The sequence below is a fragment of the Diprion similis genome, chromosome 2 (genome assembly GCF_021155765.1).
Source record: "Diprion similis isolate iyDipSimi1 chromosome 2, iyDipSimi1.1, whole genome shotgun sequence".
NCBI classification, from domain to species: domain Eukaryota; kingdom Metazoa; phylum Arthropoda; class Insecta; order Hymenoptera; family Diprionidae; genus Diprion; species Diprion similis.
In genome coordinates, this window is record NC_060106.1 from 13,186,861 (window position 1) to 13,212,474 (window position 25,614).

The 25,614-nt window shown below is 35.7% G+C and overlaps 5 protein-coding genes across 18 annotated transcripts; 3 read left to right on the forward strand and 2 right to left on the reverse strand.

Annotated features, from left to right (window-relative positions):
- The first annotated feature begins 29 nt into the window (after window positions 1–29).
- LOC124415896 (sialin-like) lies at window positions 30–21,845 on the forward strand. 3 transcript variants are annotated; one of them, XR_006930743.1, is made up of 6 exons: window positions 30–421; window positions 1,334–2,228; window positions 2,299–2,618; window positions 2,702–2,943; window positions 6,416–6,732; window positions 21,836–21,845. XR_006930743.1 is itself a non-coding variant. In XM_046896606.1 (6 exons), exons 1-6 carry the CDS (start codon window positions 382–384, stop codon window positions 10,626–10,628), a joined length of 1,692 nt encoding a protein of 563 aa, XP_046752562.1. In that variant the 5' UTR covers window positions 30–381; the 3' UTR covers window positions 10,629–10,713. The 3 variants fall into 3 exon arrangements, 2 of the variants coding, with proteins under 2 accessions (XP_046752562.1, XP_046752561.1); XM_046896606.1 differs by lacking the exon at window positions 21,836–21,845 and adding an exon at window positions 10,591–10,713 and having other exon boundaries at window positions 6,416–6,572; XM_046896605.1 differs by lacking the exon at window positions 21,836–21,845 and having other exon boundaries at window positions 6,416–6,846.
- On the reverse strand, window positions 6,456–13,959 carry LOC124415897 (arginyl-tRNA--protein transferase 1). Of its 7 annotated transcripts, none has more exons than XM_046896607.1 (10): window positions 13,785–13,959; window positions 13,554–13,680; window positions 13,107–13,237; window positions 12,592–13,022; window positions 12,092–12,253; window positions 11,549–11,704; window positions 11,297–11,469; window positions 10,891–11,152; window positions 10,591–10,775; window positions 6,456–6,572 (listed from the first exon to the last, which is right to left on the reverse strand). In XM_046896607.1, exons 1-9 carry the CDS (start codon window positions 13,879–13,881, stop codon window positions 10,629–10,631), a joined length of 1,686 nt encoding a protein of 561 aa, XP_046752563.1. In that variant the 5' UTR covers window positions 13,882–13,959; the 3' UTR covers window positions 6,456–6,572; window positions 10,591–10,628. The 7 variants fall into 7 exon arrangements, with proteins under 7 accessions (XP_046752563.1, XP_046752564.1, XP_046752566.1 ...); XM_046896608.1 differs by having other exon boundaries at window positions 6,456–6,596; XM_046896610.1 differs by having other exon boundaries at window positions 13,554–13,685; window positions 13,777–13,895.
- LOC124415899 (sialin-like) lies at window positions 7,649–9,096 on the forward strand. Of its 2 annotated transcripts, XM_046896616.1 has the most exons (4): window positions 7,649–7,915; window positions 8,084–8,311; window positions 8,401–8,485; window positions 8,906–9,096. In XM_046896616.1, the coding sequence occupies exons 1-4, from the start codon at window positions 7,724–7,726 to the stop codon at window positions 8,989–8,991; spliced, it is 591 nt and encodes a 196-aa protein (XP_046752572.1). In that variant the 5' UTR covers window positions 7,649–7,723; the 3' UTR covers window positions 8,992–9,096. The 2 variants fall into 2 exon arrangements, with proteins under 2 accessions (XP_046752572.1, XP_046752573.1); XM_046896617.1 differs by lacking the exon at window positions 8,906–9,096 and having other exon boundaries at window positions 8,401–8,615.
- On the forward strand, window positions 14,273–17,556 carry LOC124415895 (integrator complex subunit 10). Of its 3 annotated transcripts, XM_046896602.1 has the most exons (8): window positions 14,273–14,522; window positions 14,665–14,732; window positions 14,796–15,039; window positions 15,127–15,637; window positions 15,704–16,020; window positions 16,166–16,330; window positions 16,408–16,666; window positions 16,761–17,556. In XM_046896602.1, the coding sequence occupies exons 1-8, from the start codon at window positions 14,373–14,375 to the stop codon at window positions 16,925–16,927; spliced, it is 1,881 nt and encodes a 626-aa protein (XP_046752558.1). In that variant the 5' UTR covers window positions 14,273–14,372; the 3' UTR covers window positions 16,928–17,556. The 3 variants fall into 3 exon arrangements, with proteins under 3 accessions (XP_046752558.1, XP_046752560.1, XP_046752559.1); XM_046896604.1 differs by lacking the exon at window positions 16,761–17,556 and having other exon boundaries at window positions 16,391–16,576; XM_046896603.1 differs by lacking the exon at window positions 14,273–14,522 and having other exon boundaries at window positions 14,803–15,039.
- LOC124415894 (protein transport protein Sec31A) lies at window positions 15,214–25,582 on the reverse strand. Of its 3 annotated transcripts, none has more exons than XM_046896598.1 (14): window positions 25,378–25,578; window positions 24,645–24,855; window positions 24,187–24,509; window positions 23,888–23,985; window positions 23,572–23,817; window positions 23,200–23,493; window positions 22,669–23,016; window positions 22,435–22,561; window positions 22,054–22,359; window positions 20,393–21,540; window positions 19,473–19,556; window positions 19,118–19,360; window positions 18,907–18,978; window positions 17,905–18,823 (listed from the first exon to the last, which is right to left on the reverse strand). In XM_046896598.1, exons 2-14 carry the CDS (start codon window positions 24,845–24,847, stop codon window positions 18,635–18,637), a joined length of 3,681 nt encoding a protein of 1,226 aa, XP_046752554.1. In that variant the 5' UTR covers window positions 24,848–24,855; window positions 25,378–25,578; the 3' UTR covers window positions 17,905–18,634. The 3 variants fall into 3 exon arrangements, with proteins under 3 accessions (XP_046752557.1, XP_046752554.1, XP_046752555.1); XM_046896599.1 differs by lacking the exon at window positions 25,378–25,578 and adding an exon at window positions 25,224–25,262; XM_046896601.1 differs by lacking the exons at window positions 17,905–18,823; window positions 18,907–18,978; window positions 19,118–19,360; window positions 19,473–19,556 and adding an exon at window positions 15,214–15,225 and having other exon boundaries at window positions 20,355–21,540; window positions 25,378–25,582.
- Between the last annotated feature and the right edge of the window lie 32 nt (window positions 25,583–25,614).

Below are 25,614 nucleotides of genomic sequence, written 5' to 3' on the forward strand. Positions count from 1 at the left end.
ACCCTGAAGGGCGGGAAAGGAGGGGATTACGGAGGGCACCAATGGTACAGAGGGTAGGTACCAAGGGTAATTCTTGGTGTTGGGGTATTGGTACTTTTCTCCCCACCATTGGGGCAAGCTATATAAATACCGGAGACCGCGTTACCTGACCGACACTTGCCTGCGAAAGTCTCGGAGAAGAGAAGTAAGTACACGGTTCCAACACGAGAGTTGATAAAAATATATAAATTCAGTTTCCCGTGAGTGAAAAAAGTAACAGTGGATGTGAAAATGTCGTAAAAAATTTAGAAGTACTATAAAATATTTTAAACGTTTTCCAGTGAGTAGATGTGAATATTAACCAGCTTCAACGTTTTACTACAACTACTTGCTCCATCCGCAATGAAGACGTACGGCAAATTCTACCAGCGCTACTTTCCACGTGAGTTTCAGTCACTAGACTCGTAGTTCTGCAACTTTCTTTAAACTTAGCTATATTGCAATTATCGGTATACTGCTTTGAAACTTTTGCACGAAGCGTACATGATAAAGGTTCAAATTATATTCATGTTAGATGTTTCGTTAAAAACTATATGCGTCTCATTCCTTGTCGCGTATATTTGTGGTCACTTGAATTATTCTTATGCTTGTACACAAACTGATAATTAATATGTTCAGTACGATTTAGTAGCGACAAGTCACTTTCAGCATTCCCATAGAGATGAAAACAAAATTATTTCACCTCAAATTTTACACGATGTATATATATTTGTTTAATACTTGAAGCAATCTGTTAGAATGGTGAATGAAATTATCCTTGTTTGATCTCAGTGATATTTTTCATTTGTTCTCAATGTCCATTTTCTCGTGTGACGAACGCATTTTCAAAACGTTTTATTTTTTCGACTTCTTATACCGGTTTTCATAAAAAACTTAGTAATGCCACTATTTTGGACATTGATTCGTAAGTCTATTAAATAATTTTCTGAATGTATTCATGTTTAAAACATAGAGAAATAACGTGGGAAATATGTCTTCATAGTAGTGTGACAGTTTTCATCTAACTTTACGTAGTTTGAAATATTAGGGTACAAGCAGCAGAGTGTTAATGTTACCCATGATGATACATTCTGAGGAATTAGTAGCTTGAATGATTTTTTAGATTGTGATGAACATTATTCCCTACTGAGCAAGTGTTGTAGATAATTTTCTTTTTTTTTAAATACTTTTCTCAGCCCACCCAAATAACATGTTTGAGTACTTATTAATTATTCAATCACTTAGTTTTGCTGTAATAATATTATAAGCAAATATTAAAAAAATTTTATAAAATCGTAGATATACCGTTTCACAGAGTTTATCCCCGTGAGATTCATGATCTGCGTCATGATGTTCACCGCATGTTGGACATCCTACATGGCTCGTCTCCAAATGCCAATTCTTGTGGTCCCAATGACTGCGTCAAAAAATGGTTCGTCTAGAAGTGGTTACTGTGACAAGGAGGGTAGCGAAACGTCTCGTCAAAGAAGAGCAATCTGGTATGACCCTGAAAACATTTATGACCCCTGGACTTATGAAAACGAGGTACAAGATGATAGTTCAGAAGCTGCGCCTCACAGACAGAACATGAATGAAAACAATATAAGTGAAGTGTTATTGAGATACGAACTTCGCTGGAAACGAGATTTAGAATTACTTGGTCAGGAGAGAGTCGACAATGATGAATTCAGCTTGTTCTCCAAGAGAGTGTTTAAGTGGGACGCCCAAATTCAGGCTCAGCTTCTATCCTCTTATGGATACGGCAACGCTCCAGGAAATTTCGTAGGTGGAATTGTGGCTATCAAATGGGGACCAAAGAGATCTATTTTTTGGACTACCCTAATCGCAGCAATATTATCTCTGATTAGCCCAATTTTAGCCCAGATCCATTGGGGTGTTCTTTGTCTTTCAAGAGTAATAATTGGTTTTGCTGGTGGAATTACATTCCCTGCTTGTCATTCAATGGTAGCAAAATGGGCACCACCAGATGAGAAAAGTAGATTCGTATGGTCTCTCTTAGGTGGAAGCTTTGGCACAATAATAACGTACCCAATGGTTGCTGCCATAGCAGATTCAATTAATTGGCAAACAGCGTGGTATCTTCCATCTTTAATGATGATAGTCTGGGTGATACTTTGGGCACTGATAGCATATGATTCCCCTGAGGAGCATCCTGGTATTACAGATGAGGAAAAAGAATACATTGCACGGTACATGAATTGATTCAGGAAAAAAAAAACTCTGTTTCAAACGTCTAACTATTACTTTTTCACTGTATAGATCACAAGTGGGTATAGTACGCCAAGAAAAACCAACCTTACGTCAAACTCCAGTGAAGAAAATAATTACTTCAGTACCTTTCATCAGTTTGGTTTGCTGTCACTTCGGCAATATGTTCTTGCTATTCTTTTATCAAAATTCCATGACGCAGTATCTCACTAAAAGTTTAGGATTCAAATTAACGAAAGGAGGAGCACTTGCTTCGCTCCCATGGGCTGGCCGAATGGTTTTTGGATTTTTCTTCAGTTGGGTTGGTGACTTGATCAAGAGACGAAAATACATAAGTATTACATGGCTGAGAAAATTTGCAACAATATTTTGTAAGATATTTTTTCTTCATCTCTTGGAAGAAAACAGACACCTATAAATGATCATATTTGTAACGCACTTACGTATCTTTCAGCTCACTTAATTCCAGGATTATTCTTGATCGGCGTAAGTTACGCAGGCTGCAATTTTGTATTGGCTAACTTGTTTCTCGTACTGAGCTTGGGATTCAATGGCTGTGCCGTTATTGCCAATCTTTCAAATAATCAAGATTTATCACCGAATTTTGCTGGATTTTTATACGGCATCATGAATACTCTTGGATGTACTTCAGCATTCATCGGACCTCCAATTGTAGCCGCAATCATTGGTGATGAGGTATGTAGCTTTACTTTAAAATAGTAGTTCTACTTCATTTCGTATTGTCTATATTAAAACAGCTTGCTAATCATAACCAGCACTAACTATGTTTCAATGTGGTTCCACAAATCCCATGTATATGCCGTTACTACATGACCATAACTTTTGTAGTACGGTTTATACCTGGGGTTGGAAGAATCTATTCACACATCATTTGCACCAGTAGCTCTTGCCGCATCCGCAGACTATTCATTACTGAAAAATCAATCCCTGGTTATCTCCGTTACTACATGTATGTACATTTGTAGTACGGATTTAACCCGGGGTTAGAAGTTTCTGTTCCCTCATTCAAATTTGATAACAACTCAAAATCTCTAACCTTGGCAAGATTGAAGACAGGCAGACGAAGACTGCAAAATTGTCTGCTGGTGGACTAACAACAATTGAACTGTTGAACCATTGAATTTGACGTGTCTTTCATATTTTTATTATCGAATATCTATCAGCTATTTAATTTTTTCAAGCTTCCTGGTAAATATAGATCCTTAGTATTTATTAGAACTACGTTACTTAGCTCGTAGTACGACAAGTACTGGGTATTTATATCTGCTGATCTACACGCACTAATTTTGTATGTACCTAAGCTCTAAGCTTCTGTTGCTAACACCTTCATCAACATCTGCTGTTCTAACTTCTACTTTTAACAAATACACATGGTCAGTACTTGCCAAAACTGCGTTTTAATTTGTTCGTAGTACGGCATGTACTGCCAATGGGTATGTGTTAGCCTACACATCATATCTATTTGTGGTATATCATTTGTAAACATTTCTTATGGCATTTCTGAGTCCGTGGTACTCACTGGGACTACATGTGTTTAATTGTAGTACGGTGTGTACTGTGGATTCATATTTGCAAGCTTACACTAACCAGCTTAATAAATTGAAATTAATTCTGCCTGGTACATTTAGCGTACACGTGCTTAATGAAATGGAATAACAAATCTTTGTAGCTCAAAATGTGCTTTAGCTACATTAGGTGTAAAAGTAAAATAACTTAATTCAGATGTGACACAAACTTTTACACCAATCATTTATTCGGCAATGATTCTACAGCTACTGTTATTACTTGTTATTCGGTTTCCTAACACCACTGTACTTCCGTTCCTACATTTTTCGTTACTTTGTAGTACGGATAGTACTCTGGAGTGAGGAAACTGGCAAAACTTTCGGGTACGTTGCTTCACTGAGGTTGTTGATGCCTGACTATTTTCTGTTTCTACAGTATGAGCTATCCGTAGTACGGAGAGTATTCAGGTGTTGATCACCCCCGTTTTCTGCAATTTTATACTTGTGCCATCGCTTTCGCTAGATATGCAGAAATGTGTACATGTTCTTTCAGGTACATGGACAGCTAACATTCTGATGCTTTGCTTCTTTTTTAACACACTTTTATTCATTTTCATGTAATTGAAAGTGTATACGCAATGCTCAGACTATTGATTACCGAAAAATCAATCCCCGAGTCTCTCTGTTACTACATGTAGATAAATTTGTAGTACGGATTTGACTTGGTGCTTGAACTTTCTGTTCCCTCATTCACATTCGTTAACTACCGAAAATCTAAAACCTTGGCAAGATCCACAACTGCAAAATTCTCTGTTGACGGACTAACAACAGTCAAACTGGACCCATAATTTAAATTACAGAAACTAATGATAGACGTACTATAATAGTTTCACATTTATACAACACATACTTGTATTTGTTACTTAAGAGCTTATAATTTTTGCCCTTAGCCCTTAGTCTCGTTAGAACTACATTAGAGCAAGTATTATAGGTTGATATCGGATACCAAGTTCAGAATTACTTTCTTCAATGTTTTATGAGAATTTTAGACGCATCATTCATTTTGGGTAAATTTGACGTTTCTTTCATATTTTTATTACCGAATTTCTGTCAACTATTTCATTTTTTCAAGCTTCCTGGTAAATATAGATCCTTAGTATTTGTTAGAACTACGTTACTCAACTCGTAGTACGACAAGTATTGAGTGTTTATATCTGCTGATCTACACGCACTGACTTTGTATGTAACTTTAAATATTTTCGCATACGATTGACCAGTTTTTATTTTAAATTAGACTAGATTTTTAAGGCTTTACCTAAGCTATAAGCTTGTGTTACTAACACCTTCATCAACATCTGCTGTTCTAACTTCTACTTTTAACAAATACACATGGTCAGTACTTGCCAAAACTGCGTTTTAATTTGTTCGTAGTACGGCATGTACTGCCAATGGGTATGTGTTAGCCTACACATCATATCTATTTGTGGTATATCATTTGTAAACATTTCTTATGGCATTTCTGAGTCCGTGGTACTCACTGGGACTACATGTGTTTAATTGTAGTACGGTGTGTACTGTGGATTCATATTTGCAAGCTTACACTAACATTGTTCATCAACATCTGCTGTTCTAACTTCTACTTTTAACAAATACACATGGTCAGTACTTGCCAAAACTGCGTTTTAATTTGTTCGTAGTACGGCATGTACTGCCAATGGGTATGTGTTAGCCTACACATCATATCTATTTGTGGTATATCATTTGTAAACATTTCTTATGGCATTTCTGAGTCCGTGGTACTCACTGGGACTACATGTGTTTAATTGTAGTACGGTGTGTACTGTGGATTCATATTTGCAAGCTTACACTAACATTGTTCATCAACATCTGCTGTTCTAACTTCTACTTTTAACAAATACACATGGTCAGTACTTGCCAAAACTGCGTTTTAATTTGTTCGTAGTACGGCATGTACTGCCAATGGGTATGTGTTAGCCTACACATCATATCTATTTGTGGTATATCATTTGTAAACATTTCTTATGGCATTTCTGAGTCCGTGGTACTCACTGGGACTACATGTGTTTAATTGTAGTACGGTGTGTACTGTGGATTCATATTTGCAAGCTTACACTAACCAGCTTAATAAATTAAAATGAATTCTGCCTGGTACATTTAGCGTACACGTGCTTAACGATTCTGCAGCTACTGTTATTACTTGTTGTTCGGTTTTCTGAAACCACTGTACTTCCGTTACTACATTTTTAGTTATTTTGTAGTACGGATTGTACTCTGGAGTGAGGAAACTGGCAAAACTTCTGGATACTTTGCTTCACTGAGGCTGGTGATGCCTGGCTCTTTTCTGTTTCTACATTATGACCTATCTGTAGTACGGAGAGTAGTCAGGTGTTGATCAACCCAGTTTTCTGCAATCTTACATTTTTGCAATCGCTTTTGCTAGATATGCAGAAATGTTTACATGTTCGTTCAGATACATGGATAGCTAACATTTTGATGCTTTGCTTCGTTTTTCATACAATTTTATTATTTTTAATGTAATTGAAAATGAATCATTAAACAGAACATAACAGCTTAAATGAAACCTGACATTTGAATAAATCATACCTGAATATATTTCACAGGATTCGATTGAAAACTGGCAGATCGTTTTTTGGGTTGGCGCAGCTGTGTGCATATTCAGCATGATAATTTTCTTCATTGGAGGAAGTGGAGAAGTTCAACCATGGAATGATGTTATAACACCAGCTGATGCTCCTGCAACATCCGTACCTACTCCAAATGCAACATCCGTGCCTGCTCCAACTGCACAAAGAGCATAAATATTGTGGATTAATATACTAATTCACCATAGAGTTTACTTCTGACGTGGAAATGTGGCTTTCTCTTCATCAAAGTCGCAATGTGATTACTCTGGGATTTCAAGTGTATATGGTGAAAAGTTCAAATGAATCGAATGTAATATTATATGGTGAAGAAATGTTTGACGAGAGACTAATATTGTGTATTGTTGATCACCGTTCTATATAAGGTAATACAGTGTACATTTAAGATGCAAAGTATTTTCATTAATTTTCCAGCCATTCATTTGGCATTTAAAAAGTTACAAACTATTGTGTCAACTATAATTGGCTGTACAAATTGTCGCACAGTACCACAGTAAGTCGAAGCACGAATTTAATTATGATTAATAATACATTCTTATAGCGTTTAAGAAGTTAAGTAATATTACACAATTATATGATTTTGGCACAAAAGTTTTGTCCATGATTTTGAATACAGCATACGTTGTCAGATAGAATCGATTCATTTTTCATGTCGACAAATCATTGTAAATACAAATTTCTTAGATTTTTAAGTGTATTTGTATGAAGTAATAAAGAGTTTCATTAAAAATATATGGATAGTGAGAAAACTTAGTTGAAAACTAATGAAACAAAGTGACTCTGCAGATAAATGAGTCACTTAGAAGCAATTGTTTTATGTTAAATCAATATTTTGTCAGTTATTTGTAATATCCTCTTTAAGAAAAGGGTCTTAAAAAAATCCTGTTTAATTCTTTTATAACTGAAAATTATTTTAATCGCTAAATAACCTTGATGTTAATAAATATCCTGAAAAATAGTTAATTACTTGAATAAATATTTTGATGGTTTCAACACTTCATTATAAAACAAAGACTGCTCGATATGATGTCAAGTTTATTTGATTTAACTCTTCTTTAGTCACATTTCATTGAAATAATAAAACGCAACGTTCACAGTTAACACTAAATGTCGAGTGTCGAAAAATTGAGAAAATATTCCCACTGAGAACGTTACAATTGGATATAGTCCATAATAATCCAATTCACAATATTAAATTTACTTGAGAGGTATAGCTATAATATGTTTCAGTTATGGGCCAAAAATTGTGTTCATCAGTGATATAAAATGGTGATTCGATACGCAATTGCAATAATGATCCTTTTGGCAAAATGTAGCATTTATATGTTGAGGGCTCAGATGAGCTTTGCTATTTTGACGATGGTGCCAAGAAATAGAGTGCTTATTCAAACTGACGACGAGTGCTTTCAAAATGCTACATCAATGAAGATTTCTGAAAATCACCATAATCATCATTCGGTATAATAAAAAAAAATTTCCTTCTTCAGTTCATAAATTCAGCGGTAGATTTATACTGTTTTGCTTTTTAAGAGAAAAACAAAATGTTTATCGGTAATAGTTAATATTGTGTTCATATATTTCTGCGATTCTCACACACACCATTGAATAATATGTTCTATATTGCAGCCCATTCGTAATTGGTCTGAACTTAGCATGTGTGGAGTTCTAGCTGCTTACTATGCTGGTTTCTACAGCACTGAACTTTTTGGATCGTATGTTGCCACTTTTAGCCCAAAAAGCGTAATTTCTTGGTTAATATTGTTACCCAGCATTGCAAATACACTAATCCCGCTTTTTCTTCGATTTGGAAAATGGACAATATTTTTCATGAGAGTTTTCATTGGTATTTGCGCAGTAAGCAGTTTGATTTTTTGACAAGTGTAATTAATGGAGGAACTTTTCTCACAACTACAAAATCTTATACTGATTATAAATAATTTAAGGGGCTCAATCAGGAGTCATTTGCAATATTGACGCTGAAATGGGCTTCGCCGGATGATAGAGTATTATTTTCTGGAAGTTTATATGGTGAGTACAAGACAGATTATGTGATAAAGGATACTGAATACTATGTTGAATTTTTTGTGCTACTTAAAGTAGTCAATAACCAGTAAAGTCAAACTGTGAATTCAATTTGGAATAAATATATATATCATGTATTTTCCTTCATATATATTTATATTTCCCAAATATATATTTCATGTATTACTGTTAACTAAATGATCCTTCTACCTTACATTTAAATGTTTAAATCTTTTGTGCGGCTCTTTTTAACCACTTAACTGCCAATGCATCAATGTGGGATGATCGGATTCCTTGACCTTAAAAATACTTAAAATTTTTTGGAGTTGCAGCATGGGTGTGCTTGACGCCGCTGTGATGCCTTGGTAGTTAAGTGGTTAATCCTCAATTCCGTTACAGAGAAAGCAAATATATTTTGTAAATCAGAATATTGTGGAGTGGTTCTTTACTGCATAAAAGGATCCAATTCGGAACTACAGGAGGAATACTTGGGACAATCTGCGGTTGGATAGGAACAGCTTATCTGGGCGAAGAACTAGGATGGGATATTCCATTTTACGCAATTGGTGCAGTTGGAATCATATTAACACCATTTTGGTGTTTGTTAGTCACAGATTCTCCAGCTAAAAACTATTTTATCTCTGCACAAGAAAGAATCTACTTAGAAGAATCTGTTCCTGAAGGAACATATTTGGAACTAAGAAATGTGAGATAATTTAAAGATAGAATTATAATTCTACAAGCTAACAACTCTCAGATTTTAAATATTCAAATTATTCAAACTTTGAAGATTGTTTCAATCCCATGGTGGAGGATACTAAAAAATAAACCAGTTTGGGTATTGTGCATATTTATGTACGGTGATCTTTGGAATTTTTACTTCTGGCTCATTTTTGGACCTAAATACCTTGTTGAAGTATCCGGCTTTACGATAAAAGAGGTAAGAAAAATAGACTTGTTAAGAAAACATATAAGAAGCTTTAACTTTAAATTTTCCAGGCATCTTTATACATTCTGGTTCCGTACCTTACTCGACTGTTTTTCAGCGGTCTGATTACATGTATGTGGAAGATGTTTGTTAAATACAATCGGCATTTGTCTGTCGAAAGTTTTACAACAGTGAGACGTATATTCACAATTTTCTGTAAGCATTTTTCATATCTCCAGATGCTGCAGCACTAGCCTCAATCACAATTTTTTCATTGGATAATAATGTTCAATCTCCAATATTTCGATTTAACATATTAATATTTTGCTGTATAAACATTAATATTTTGCTGTATAAACATTAATATTTATTTGATTATCGCAATTTGCTCTCTCTTTCTCTCTGTGTTTCAGCGCATATTATACCAGGGATATTATCACTATGCTTAGGAGGGCTGAACTTGCACTGTAATCATTGGTATGCCTATATTACGATCACAGTAATGATGACATTTAATGGTGCTTCATCTGAAAGCAGTGCTGCAATTGCTCAAGACCTTTCACCGGTTTATGGCAGTAATATAATAAGTCTAATATCTACTTTTGGAACAACTTCTGCAGTAATATCTGCCTTGACGCTCGGAGGGCTACTGCATACTAATGTAAGATTTAACACAAGTATTTTTTATAGTCCTTCTACAACTTTCTTGAGAATTTGTAACAACTACTTTGTTCCAGCATGCTATACGGAGTTGGAGAATAATGTTTTTTGTGAATGCATCAATGTATATAGGACCAGGACTGTTGTTCATTTTATTTGGAAAAACTCGTTTACAATATTTTCACCAAGGCCTGTCCCACATACCTGACATTAGTTCCAAAAATTTTGGGGAGAACATACAGCCAATGGCAGAAAGAAATGGTATTGTGAATTCGTAAAAAAAAGATTGATTGTGTTTTCACAAATTTGCACAAAGTAACACTGATCCATAAATACATTTGCAAACATTTTTTGTAGCGCTTCATGTGTAAGGTTCACAGCAAAAGTTTTTAAATACTTTTAGAGAACTTCTTTGAAAATGTGAAACTTATTTGTTTGATAAATATAAATAGAAAATAATCATTATTTGTTAGTTTTGTGTTCACTAAATTATTTGATGATATGATTCAAAGAGATGACCAACCTGTTAAATATCCTTTGCTATATTACATGGCAATTTGATCAGCTGCGATAAAGGGCTAAGTTTTGTGCACACCTTGCTCCTACAAGGTGACTGTATTCCCTGATTTCATCTTGATCGGCTGACGAATGTGCTTGTTTTTTGTAAACATGGTAGGGTATGATCTTTCTGTTGTAACAAACTGATACCTGTAATGAATATTACTCTATAGTGAAAAAGACTATCATATATCCAATATAAAACTGACTTTACAAATAGTAAGCAGAATATCTAGTCTAATACATAATGAATTGCAGTATTTACCTGTGTGATATCATTGCTCAAGTTTTCATCAATAGCATCTAGATCTTCATTCAATCTGCTGTATTTTTCTTTGTCTAACTTTGGCAGGCAGTTTTCAATGTCACACCATACATATGTCTCTGGGCATAATAGTTTTGATGGACGTAGTCCAGCCTTATATCGCATTTTTGGGCATGTATGAATATAGAAGCCCATGTAATAATACTTCAGATTTGGAACTACTTTATTGAGCTGCCTCGTTAACATTATTTCTCGAAGAGAACTGCAAATGATAACTTTGTTATAAAGGAATATGTTGTAATTCGCCTGCATCTGAAAATTGTTTTGTTATAAATAAACAACTATAAGTCCAAGAACTGAATTTACTTCCGCACCCTTATAACTATATTAAATTGACTACACTGACCCATATGTTCCTAGAGAGATGTGTGAGTAGATTGGATCGTAAAAGAAGTACACACTGGAAATGCATGATGGTAAGATATCTATTACGCCAACAGCAATTAGTTGATTATTAAGCCAGTATTGCTGATGGAAGGAACCATATCCTTGCGGCGGGCCATCAGCTGGGACCCATTTCTTAAAAATATGTATAGATAAATCAATTATTTGATTAAAGTTTGTAGCAGGACCTCAAGCATATTTGACCAAAGTGTACCTGCAACGGACTTTTGCAGAGAAACTCTGTAAATGATTGTTTGTCACATTCTTCAGCTGAATCTTTGTGAACTGCCATTTGATACTTTTTATAAAGATTTGCACTTAATTCGAAAGTATCCAGAAACTCTTCAGACGAAACGCTTACCAATTTAATCTAGAGAATTCAAACATGACTTTAATTAATATGCTTTTGTGAAAGAAACAGAAGTTTTATTATTTTTCACTGTATGAAAGGGTCGAAAATGTCAGACGAAATTATTAACCTTACTGAACAACAAAGAATTTAATCTAACTAAATGAATATTTCACTTCTAAGACACATAAATAAGTTTTTTTTTTGCAATTACATGGATCATAAGCCTCTTATCATTGTACACTTTGCTCCAATCTTGCATGTCTTGCTGCAATTACATCATTTACCTTATACCACCCAACTTTTGAGTATTCTATAAATTTATAATCATTGAATCTGTTGTTAATCATGATATTCGAATACTCTGATGTTGTCATTGTTTATTAGGTTTGTGATATTTGAAGTTACCTGTAAAGGAGATTCGACAAGGAACCTTGTATACTGTTGTTGTGTAACCTGCTCAGCTCGGTCCTTGTGTATTGTCATTTGATATTTTTTGTACAATTCATAACTTTGCTCGGAGGTGTTGATGTACTCACTGCTCATTGGTGAGGTTCTAACCAGGCGCAACTGACGAGAAAAAGAAAATTTTAGATTTGAAAAATTACGGAAAAAGGAGACTAATTTAAAAAATTTCAACCAATTGTTACTATTCGGAATTAATTAACGATTTCGGGTTTTTAATCAGATTCAAAGCTGTTGTAGTCAATAATATAAACAAAGACAGACATTTCATAATCAAAAGTGTAAGCCCTTAAAAGCAAATTCCCTAACGATAGACAAGCTTTGTTCAACTTTTTTCTAACAAAATATATTTTTAAATATTGCATAGCGAACAAAATTGGAGCAAATGTATTATGGTATTAATTATGACAGAAACAAATCATTCAACATATTTAATTTAGTACCTCTAGTTTATTCTGTCCCACACTTTCTTCAATAAATAATTCCTCCAACGTTTTGCCAGCAGCTATTGATTTTCCTTGCTTCAACATTTCTTCAACTTCTGTTGTTGATTTTCCCATTGACAATAATTTGTTCTGTTTACGCTCCCGTCGTATAATCTTTGCTTTCTTAGGTGGTGGCTTACTTTGGTCAAAACCCATTCCTGACTTATAATCTTTACTAGGAGAGGATATCGGGGTAGGATTTTTATCATGTTTTACCTTAGCAGTAGAATAACTGCTACCAATTACACTCTGACTATTGGTGGAATTCTTCAGGGAAGGTAATCTCAGATCAAATGTATCAGCAATTAGAGACATGTCAATTTTGGTAGCATTTTTACGTGCTTTTTCAACTTGTTCAGCACAATTCTGAATTTGCATAGGATGGGAATCTAGAAAAAATGGATTCTCATTTTGTCAATGTTCAGTTTTACATAAATGAATTATTCATAAAAATCAAACTAACGAAGATGTACCTGAGTCGTCTTGAAGAAGTTCATCACAAAGTGCTGTATCATTCCTTTTTAATTCACCTTTCAAAAACTTGGACATTTTTTTCAACAGCTTCTTTTGTGACTTAGATATTTTGAAACCCAATGCTTCACATCTAAGAATTAACAGTCGTCAGATTAGACAATGTAAAAATTAGATCACAACAGAGAGTTCTAAAGGAACTACTACGGTGAAACTTCTCTCAACGGACACCTCTTCATAATGAACAAGTTAGAAATTCCGAGCAGAAAATCGTAATGGAAAATATACCTCCGAATAATGGACACTTCTCTCTAGCTGAAAAGATTTCCAGTCCCAAAGGTGTCTGCTATTAAAAAGTTTCACTGTGCGAATAAATCTCTTGTTACCAAAATGCTGAAAGTCACGATTATTTCATTACTGATAATCCAAAAAAGTTATTTGGCGCTTACTTGATAGTATACATGGGACAACAAGTCTGGTCCATTATAGGTTTGTAACAATAATTTCCACTGCGCCTCCAACCCCTGTTAATGAGGTCCTGATAGTCTTGAACTTTTAAGGTATATGCCCACATGCCTGTAAAAATATGTCTTAAAATCGTGCTTAAAATAGTGGATGGTAACCTAAATTATGTGATAACCTCACTTTCTTTTCCCACGTATCTCTATTTCTCTACTCACCATGGCTACAGTTCGTATCAGGACTCTTGCAGTAACCGCATTTGTGTTTTTCACGCTCTGCAAAATATTCAACAAGACTTGGGGATTGTCTGGACATTTTTTAAATTTCCACTACCGTATTTCGAATTCTGTCACGCCAAATTAGCTGCACGCCACACACCCGATCTCACAGCACTTCTCGATTGATGGATCTGACTCAATACTGACATGCCCAATATTAGAGATGTCACCAAATCCACTTTGCGGAAATGGGGGGGGGGGGGGGGGGGGGTCGCTGTGGCTGACAATTCTTACCGGCTGCTGTTTTGTGTTCCAAAAAACATGCCTACTAGAAAAAAATTATTTGATCCTGGCCGATTTTTTATACCATTGAAATTGTAGGAGGAGATACACTTTGAAAAATCCAAAGTTTCGATTTTGACAGATTTTTCAATGGCACTATTTTTTTTCGCAAAGTATAGCTAATTTACTGTAAAAACACTGCTGCAAAAAGCAAGCAGCGCTTGCAGACGCCAGAATGTCGGCAAGAATGATTCCTTCAGTTTTGTGTACACGAATGGTTCAATCAAAAATTCAAAAGTATACACGATGTTGGAGAAAACTAAGAGCTCCGAAAATCTCTCGAAGGAAGAATATCTGATAATGAGAGCCAAAGAAGAACTGCCGAGGAATATTTATGCCGCCAAGTCGTGGCTGATTACAGCGAAATCGTTATTTCCCCACAGTGCCAAAGTGCAGGTTAGAAAAACGTGTAAACAATGTTGTTCGTACATACATCAATTGGTTTCATGTTCCATTAAGTACAAATTTTACCAAATAATCGTAATCGTTACCTTTGGCATGTTTTTACCATCGATGAACGAATTTTCTTTCATTTCAGTTTGAGGCGTATCGTATCGAGAAGTTATCCAAAAATGTCAAGGAAGCTGCAAAATGTTTCAGTGAAATGTATGATCGTTTATTAACATGACAATTAAAGTTGTCTCATACCGCTTTCATTTCTTTAAACAGATTTCAGAATTTTCCGGATGACCGTGATATATGGAAAGAGATTGAAACAGTAACGGCGTGCTTAAGATCAGAACAATGCGATCCAGAAGCAGATCTGTTATGCCAAATGTTTCAGCACATTCCTCAAGATTTGCAACATCGACTTCTTATCATGACTGCTGATCACAGTGAGGATACAATGGAACACTGCAAACTACTGCTCCTTCTCCTGGGACGATTTCCACAGACTATTGCTACTCACGGGGTAAATATTTATCTCACAATTTTCATTTTCTTCAGACTGATTAACATTTACTTAGTGGATTACTTCAATTATTATTTGCTTTGACAGCCACGTTTGGTGGAGACCCTGCTAACAGCAGAGAAGCACAGTCATCCAGGTCGAGCAGTGAATGGATTTCGACGTTTACTGGCTTGTGACGCACTTCCGCTTCTTGGTTCTGCTCCCGTTGAGCTTAATCCTCGTCTGAGTTTGCGTTTACTTTGCAAAGCAGTTGAATTTTATTTGGCATACATACAACACCCTCAAGATGCTCAAATTCAGCAGCCCTGGGACAGATTATTTCAAGTGGTTGAACTTATCGGGGCTAAATTGACGTGGGAGTTAAGTTCTCTCTTTGCAACGCCTTGGAGCCGAGAAACTTATAGTGAAAGACTACAGCTTTATGCGTCGACTCACAGTGGATCTCTGTGCGAAGAACTTGTAGCCCGACAACTTCTTGTTTGTTCTATTGTGGTACTAATGAGGGTGTTGCATGAACACGCAGCGCTCATTAATTCGGCAGAAACAACATACTGCCTTGTAGAAGCATTCGGAGAAATGAGCTATCCATCTGCTGCTGGTAAGCCCTGAAAAACGATAAAAAAAACTTTAAGTTACATAATAATTCGTTTTGTTTGCAACAAAGATCCAAAATTGAAGAGGCGAAAACGAGAAGATTCTACAGCACTAATGGTGACGAGTGATGGGGAATATAATGGAAACGGATTGGGAATAGCTGTAAGGTTATGGGACATATTACACAGCAGCGACTACCTTCAAAGAGAAGTGGGAAAATTAAGTCAGCAATTACGACTAGATACATGGCTGAGCTTATTCCTAACCGACCTAGCAATGTATAAGGGATTACATCGTGATGCTATGTCCAGGCTGGCGCAAGAAAGCTGTAATCTGTCTACTGAACTTCGGCTGGCTAGCTGTTGTTATTTTTTGAAAGACTATAAGGTAAATTAGCAATCATATTTTTCAACCCTGAACTCATGTTCAAATTATTACTTCCTTTAGCCTAAAGTTTGATGAATCCAGAACTTCTTTTATTTTATGGGCTATATTACAGACAGTAATGGTCACATACCTGATTTCATTACAGAGCATGCTCGAGCACATTGTCTTGATTACCAGTATGCTTCCAGCTGCACGTGGTAAGATTTCTATGAATCTAACTGTTCCAGCTGTACGTCATCTGCATTATCTGACACTTGCACGTAATCCTGTTCTTCAATACTGCTCCAGGCTACTTTTGGCGTCAATTAAAGTCAGTACTGAAACTGTGAAATAAATGATGAGTTAACTCCGTTTGATTAATTAAAATTTGGTCCAACTAATCTTTAGGAAAATTTCACAATACCCGGAGGTGTTGGTGACTTAGCATTGGGGCATTCTATGGTACTAATGCAAATGGATTGGCCCCAAGAAGCTAGTACGTTGGGTATTATTACTGAACGAATTGTTAATCGTGGCTCATTCGGCTACCCATTATTTCAAGCATACATTATATGTGTTGATATATTGGAGGAGCTCACATATTTGTGGACTGAGCACGGCGGTGGAGTATCTTTGGACATAGCCAGTGGATCAGGAATTTTACAGAGTAAGCAAATATAACTATAATGAGATAAATGTTTCAGTTAAAATGGTCGAATTCTCAAAGTTCAAAACATGCTTACATTTTTGCGATTGTCTAGGTCGGCGTATAACAACACGTGGGGCAGATAAAGGAGTACGAGAAGAGGTGAAACAAGCTATGAGACGACAGGCTGCACGGGACGGAGTTGAACCTATGGATGACCTTATACAGAGATTCATTGTCAACGAAAAAAATGCTATTCTTCATAGTTTGATGGGACAATAATTAAATGATACTGGTACAGTTGTGAAAATCATTAGTGAAATATTTTTTTCGTGTTCATTCTAGTGTCAAAAATTCAGGAGTCTTGAAGTGTGATGCTCGGAAATTTCTCAGTTTTGTTTGTACATAAAAGTGATTTTTATAAAGACTTCCTAGTGTATTTACTTATAGCGGTCTAAGTGATACTACGTGTGAATAGCTTTATGCATAAGTCGAGAACGTTTGTATTAATTGATAAGTCTATAGCTGTATACTGTACAGAATTATTAAAAATTATCTTAAAACATAATTCTTGGATTATTTATTTATAATTGTTCTTCAGGACTTTCACAAATGGCTCCTTAAAAATAAGATTATCATCAACAATTTATATTTTTTTATTTAATATATAAATGTATAGGCTGAATATTTTTCTGTTATATAAAAAGTTTATATACTATAACGCTATCGTATTAACAATTAAATATCTGCATTGAGTTAAGCGGGGTCTTCATTGCATTATTTTTTCATAGCTAGAATCATGTCACTATTGTTATAAATCTAACTTGAACTCAAATGACAGAAGTTAAACGGCAATGCGACACAAAGATATAGTACTAGTGTCAAATTTCTAGATACCGTTTCGAAAGTAAGTGGATTTGAAAAACTACTAGTGCATTTAAGCCTAGAAAGTAGTACTCAACAATAAAATTCATTCTTCTTTATACAATTTGAGATTTGTGGTAGATTTACTACGATGTTAGTATTATGACTGCCATAATCATGTAATTCTATAGTATATTTACTTGCAAGTAATATTATTCTGATATTAAAAAAAAGTTGTGCCAACTTCCAGACACCCTTCTACATTCCACCCAAAAAATCCGAATTGGTGAGATAAGACAGCAGAGACTTTATTCTGTAACTTCAAAATAGCGTATTATTTTACTGGCTTGTAGCTACGGAAAATAAATTACTATTCAAAGTGTGGTGATTGATGTTAATACTCTTGAGGTTAATACTTCCCATGTTCAAGTTATTACAAATTGACGAGAAGATAGCTCGGGACTGAAGTAGTAGTTCGCAACCAGTGAGCCCTACATTTTCTTTCAGATCGTTTTAGATTTGAATGTAGCGTTCATTAAAAATTATAATTAACAGAGTGATAAAGGATTATTTCAACACTTAGTTGATGCCTTCTAAACCCATTGGTTCAAATTCTGTATTTAAAATTCTAATAATTTTCATGCTGTTGTATTTACGAGATTGGTATTAAATGGTACTTATATCTTAGAAATCGATTGTATTGTACATATGTAGCAAATTTGAAATGAACCAAATGTGTGTTGAAGTCTGGTAAATATATTTGTTTGATTTTTCACGGTTTTTTTCCAGATAAAAACGTCATCAGGGTGTTATAAATTACTGGTGCTTCCTAAAGTAGTATTGAATATTATACTTTGAAATATCAAGTACGTATAAAATTAAGCATAAGCTTTGTTACAAATTCAAGCCATCAAATCGATTTCTGTGATTCAATTCGAACTCTTCAATATCGGTATAAAATCAGTCTGATGTCTTAAGAATTATGATGAAAATGCCTACACGTACTAGAACTAGGGATGTTCTGAAAAAATGATTATATTCACGTTCTCGAACCTGGGTGCCATTTTTTTACAAATTAAACCCATAACGAATGCATAAATTTATTATTTGAACTATAGATTTGGCCTATCTGATGTATACACCAAGTTGCAAAGCACTTTGCAACAGAACTTTCAGCCCAGGCATAAATGAGGCTATCTGACTAAAATCTGGCCCGGAAACAAGTTGTGTGTGAAGTGCCAATCCACCGGTATAATTCCCGCTCTGTATCATTTCAGACATTTGATGAAGAGAAGACAGAGTACTTGGGGACAACTGAAAAAGTAACACAGTCAGTTGGCAGATACTTCTTTATTCATATCTGCCTTACAAAATCTGGCAATATCTAATTGTCTCACCTTATTTTCTCGAAGGCAATCATACAAAACTTCCAGTTTTCTCGATACTTCTTCTATCTTTCGTTTGATTTGCTGAAATAATAAGGTAATTATAAACGGAATTTCTGAAATTAGCTTTTGAAAACATTTGTTTGTGACGTAAATGAATAAGAAACACACTATTAATCATTCAATAACTTTTCAATACACGTTATCAACTAATGAAGTTTACCGGATTCTTCGCATTGTTGTAACACTGAGTTCTGACTTCATCTAACACAGTTTTCAAGTGTACATGTTCCTCTGGTATTGGTAGTTTTGGTTTCTCAGGTTCAGCAATCCTGGCGGACTGCACAGGTTGTATTGATTCAACAGGTGGGTTGAACTGTGATGGAAAATGTTGAGGTGGACCATATTGTTGCTGCTGTCCATAAGGTAAGTGGGAATTAGAGTAAACACCTTCTTGTGCAATTAACTGAAATGCAATTAAACAGAATTACAACTTGTGGCCAAAATTGTGATATTGATGCTTCAGTAAGGATTGAATTGTAACAAAAAAAATTTGCATATTCAATATTTACTCTTACATTAGGAACTGGTTCCTGTTGTGGATTGCTCCCGAAAATTGGGTGTAAGATTGGAGTTTGTGGTTGAAAGGAGTCTGCTCTTGCCTAAATAATAAAACAATTACTTCACATCAATATTTTCAACATCATCTGAAAATGATAATTAGATTTCACCTGAAAGATGATAAGACCAAAATGTTCAGTTGTATTATTTAAAACAACTAAGTTCTGGTAGTGTTCAGAAAATATTCCACTAAAAATAAAAGTTAGTACTTGGATTTAGCGTGGAAGCAGCCCAAGTGTAATACATTATGAAACACTGGAAATCCTTCTGGATTATGTATCGTATTCAGCCAGGATGAATTTTAGGCATAATAAAGCCCCTGCTACTTTTTTGATATTATGGTAACAAACACTGGAACTGAATGTTCCAACTATACACGTGGAGTATAGGGAACGAGTCCCAAAATTATGAGTGGCGATAATGTAAAACAGGTGAAGAACACATTAATTCAACAGGTGATAACAGATTAAAGAACTTATTTCGGAAGTCACGCAAAATGCAAGAAGATTCGCTACCTTTGGAGTACCAGAATTCAGGTGTTTCTCTTTCCATTTCCTGCTGCCTGCATGCTCAGCGGACATTACATTATTGATGTTGACTTTCAGCAATGGCTAGGCCATTTTAGAAAGATAAACACCAATTTATTACTTTTTTCAATGCCATAACTAACAAATATTTTTTACGACTTACTTATTTTCATCTATGTTCTTTAGTTTACATTGATATTAAGAACGATCATAATTGAACCCGATACAGAATAAGAAAATTTTGAGTATTGACAATAAACTATTGAACCAAATGGTTCAATTACCTTTTTATAGGGCCATGTTGGCTTTGACATTTCTTCATTTTTAGTACTTCAAGTTAGAAGACTCACCTGTACACGACTAGTATTTGCATTTGGAGGGTCGTTCCAGCCAGACTGTTGCGAATTGTGTTGATAACTGATTTCGTTACTGTATGTTTGAGTTGGTGGTGGTTGTGGTTGCGCACTAACAGGGTTGTACATGGACGTTTGAGCAGTATTTTGCATAGGATTCATTATATCAGGTTGTGAAGGCTTGGACAGGCTGGTTGCTGGTTGATTAAGCACTGGATTTTGTTGATTGGAATAAAAATTTGGTGACACAGTAGGTTGCACCGGAAAAGAGTTTTGTTGGGAAAACCCTTGCACAGGTGGAACTTGAGATTGTGGCTGATTGTTATACGTCTGAAGTGTAGGAGCAAAAGAATTTTGATTGCCATATGGACTTCCAAAGGAACTTGTTTTTACAGATGGGTCGAGAATGTACTTTGAACGAGCTTGTGGACCGACACTTGAAGGTCTAGACCCAGTGGGATTTGATCCTATTGAGGGTGGTGGCGGTGGAGGTTGAACCGCAGGTACAGCTGGTTGCTGCCCGTAAGTTTGTGGTGCATATTGATCAGCAAATGTTGATTGAATAGATTGATTTGGTATCGCTCCAAATTGGCCTGATTGTGGACCCCCAAATTGATTTGTACCAGGTCCATATATTTGTTTAGTGGGTGTTGTGTTCCAATTATTTTGTGGTATTGCTGCATGTGAAGGATCGTATGCTTGTTGTGGAGGAAGCATAGGCTGAGTGGATCTTCTGGATTGGCTGTAGTAAGTCTGTTGATCTGGTATTGATGCTCTGGGTTGTGCTTGCTGCGCAGTCGGTTGAATATACCCTAAGGCTTTACAGAGGCGATCTCTCAGAGCCGCGATTCTGGCTTCTTGACTGTTACCGAGATAAATTAAAGCAGCTTCTAGATTGCCTTCTGCAGCCAACATTTCAGCATATTGAGATAGTAGGACAGCCGCATTTCCTTCTATTTTAACATCTATGTTTCCTTGCGCTTCTAAAACCTTCTGCATGATAGTTACTAACTCCACAACTTCTTGAACCTTTTCTTCTGATGCTTCGATCATTTTGTTTAAGTTTCCAGAACAAATGTAACAAAACTGAGACTCTCGTTTGAAGATTGGATCACCACTAGATACCAATCGATCACCGAGCACATCTGAAAGAACAATGTTCAGTATTTCAATCATACTACGTGACAATTTATTTCAGTTAAACTACTACAATCAATGCCCATTTATTCTCCAATCGGATATATTCACAGAGTATAGTAGTGTTTCGCTCGTGTTCGAGACTACAAAACGAGAGGACTTGAGTTAAAATCGCCAGCGTGTCGAAGAATACCTGAATGGTGACTCGTAGAAATTGTAAGACAGGGCATATTGTTTAAGGACCGAATCGACAAACTGAGGTTTGAACTCGGTCCAGCTACACGTGGGCAAGTTATTTTGCAGTTTCTTTGCCTCGGTACAAATGTGAGTAAGAATTTTTACTGAACATCTTAACACAGCTACAGATGCATAATGATGATTACTTATCCATCTCTCCCTCACCCTGCACAAGTTAATCACTTATGGGAACATACAACAAAGGATATGACGGGACCAGAGTTATTATTGTTATTATTATTATTATTATTATTATTATTATTATTATTATTATACACACTTACCACAAAGGGCTGAACGCTCTATGGGATTGGAATGTGTGAAAACTCCCACCAATGCTTCTTTCCAACACTTGATATCACAATTTCTGACAATATCACCCCAGTCTTCACTAACCAGTGAATTTATAAGAGAATTAAGAGCACTGGAATGCTCCGAAAAATATCTGTATTGCGTTTTAGCGAGTAAGTCAGGTCCTCCAGCCATTGATAAAATAACTGCATCTGCATATCTCTTATTCGTAAAGCAAAGAGAAACGGCAGCTTCAATATTTCCAAGTAGAATTGCCTGAGTGATGAGTCCTTCTTCATCTAAAATACCAAGTAATTAGTAAACTATCTTAGGCCTGTAAGTTGGCAATTTGATACACATGTAGAAAGTATTACCATCTCCAGTATTGAGTTTGAAGTTGGTTTCAATAGGCTTGACCGAAGCTGGAGATTGTCTTATCTGCTCTTGTTGTGCAATCGCATCAAATGCTGCACTTCCATCAGTTACATTGCCATTAGAAACCTATTAGTAAAACAAGTAGTTTTAACTTTCCTCTCTTTATGAAAACATTGTATTCATTTGGTAGTATGAACATTTTTCAGTTTATATCGAGATGTAAAAATACCTACGTTATTCAATTGATTCAGTTCCGTGCTCGATTCAGTTTGATCTTCAGGTACAAACTTGCTAAGCTTTGTGTTAATCGATTGCGAATCATATCCTAATAATTCTAATATATCTCCAGTGATATTATCTCCAAAATGTGCACCCAAACAACTCCATACTTTACGATTATGATCATCGATTGCAGTATCAGCTTTCCCTTTGCAAAAATCACTAAACTGTCCATTTTGGAGTGCAGCTTCCAAGTGATTTGATCGGTGAATTAATTCTGGATCAGTTATTACTTGTGATATAATGATTCGACCGTTCGAATTAGGTGGGTCATTTTCAAATAATGTCAGCTTTCCACCAAACTGAAAATTAAACAAGTGTCTGTGAAATTATTAAATTAAACATGGATGTTATAATTTAACACCCTATTGACTACATTTCATACCATGTAAAAGAGTTGAAATGTAAATTGTAAATTGGTAAAACTGAGTATAAGTTAGTTCGATATATAGATTACAGAATTATGTAAAGTAAAGATTACTCACACCAAATGAAGCTCCAACAGGTCTTTTTAGCCATTTAGGAGCTTTTTTCAGATCTACCGTTGATTCATTTTGCAGCAATGGCGGTGCCTGAGCAAAGGCATCCATTCCAGGAAATGAATCAGCAATCTTGTTCGATGTTTCACTTGAAACTTGTGGTTGACCACCCAAGAGTGAGTACACCACTGCATGACCATCAAAACTACTGCCAACTACTAATGCAGGATTGCGTGGACACCAAGAGACATCAAAGTTCCACTGATTTGTTTGTGCCAACTCACAAAGTACCTCTCCATTCTATGATTTAATGACCACTCATGACTGACTTCAATGATAGTGTTGAAATATGGTATTTAAAGTTGTAAGTAAACTTACAGTTGCCGTTGAGTTTGGATTCCAACAAAGTATTCTATTGTCTTTGGCACAGCTAACCAGAAGATCAGGGTCGTGTAAATTCCAAGCAATTGAAAGAACACCCCGCTGATGACCCTCCAAAGTTTTTAGGGGTGATGTGGCAAATCTGAGATCCCAAAGCTGAATTATCGGGCTCTGATCATCCTCTGATGCAAGACATAACTGTGTCGCAACATCTGGATGCCACTGTACTACTTTCCACCGAACCTGAAGTTAACAGGTCTAATTGGTTGAAGGTGTATAATAATTTAAATAACCTGAACAAAACTAAGCCTACCCTTGAGTTTGCATCGTTGAGCTTAATTATTGGCTCATTTTTCCGTAGGTCCCAAATCACACATCTCTGAGAGAAGGTGGAAGCAAGAATGTGTTGCACTGAAATAATAACATTCGATTTTATAATTATCATATTGTTTCTTACAAAAAATTTTCTAGTCAACATCAGCTGGTTGAAATTTTCAAATTATCATTTTTGAAATTTGGATTGGCTGAGTTTAATTTGGAAAGGAATTCGTTTATTCTAAGAAAGTGAAAATTGACACTCGAGTTTATGATAATACAATTCATATCATATACCTTGCTTGTTCCATGCAATGTACTGGACATCTTCCAAAGGTTGACTCCGAGTTCCCGGAGTCATTGGAGTGCTAGTATTAACAAGATCCCATATATATATTTCACTTTCAGTAGCTCCTGTGGCCAATAAATTTGATTGGAAGGGATTAAAATCCATGGCTCTCACAGGACCAGTATGCTTGTCAGGGCTACTGAGGATGCAATCGCTTTCATTAGCTAACATCTTAGCCGCTGAATAAATTTTTATTGTTCCATAATCACAACCACCTACTATTATACCGGCAGGATTGTTGCCAAAGGGTCCCCAAATGATCTTGTGATACCTTGAAAACAGGAAACATTTTTAAATATCTGTAAGTATCTGAATATTGAAATATAGGGGAAGATAAGGGTAGAGCACAGTTATAGAGATTTTCAAAAATAAAAATCTATAATGGAAAAAGTGAATTAAGAGTCACCTGTGATCACTAGATATCGAAGCTTTAAGTTCCATGTCATAGCCAGGTTCTTGTAGATTAAGAGCATATAAATCCAAGCTAGCTGATGTGCTGAAGCTGGCATCCAACTGTTGAGCAGCGGTTCCTGCCGCTAGTAATATCGGGTGTTGGGCAGGTGGTGACCAAGCCACATTTACGGTGCGTAACAGTTCTTTCACTTTCATCTTGTATACTGATCACCGCAACAAATGAAAAATATTAATTGTTTTCAAACGATGACTCTTAAAAAGTTACATAAGCAAATATTGTGTGTTATACTTCTTTATATAAATATACTAATAATTATCAATAATACAACCAAAGGGGTCATGATAGTCTGATTTTTATAACAGCAGGCAGTGATATCAAGTTTTTAATTACTTGGAGTACGAGTAACAAATTCTCAACGATAATTCAAAAATGAAAGGTGCAATATTGCTACACATAAGATCTGATCAGTCATAGCATCAATGATAGCGCCGTACAGCAACGAATACTAGATGCATCGTTGCAACATGAGATCACCAACTGTGAATATGGTTCTATTATAAAATAATACACCTTATGAAAGGTCCAGCTATCTGGTGGAGGACAAGATTGATAGTCGACTGAAATGTCATACGAGTTAATAAGAACTACCTGACATATACAGTTAAGAACACAATCTCAGCGTAAAATCGAAACGAATAATGATGTAAACAATCCTGTGGCTAACCTTGCTTTCGTTTCGCTCAGTATGAATAATCCTTATAAATACAATTTCGGTAACGTCAGGTAAATTTTATTCACCACCGTCAACACTTCCAACGTGGCGACTGCCGGACTGCCTGGTCTGCCTGTAGTTCGTAGCGCGGCGTACGGAAATTCTGCGGAGCGGTCCGGCTCCACAACCGACGACGAAGTGAAACCGGCTACGAATAGTGACTGACTACCGTTCGCGGATAACTGAAAA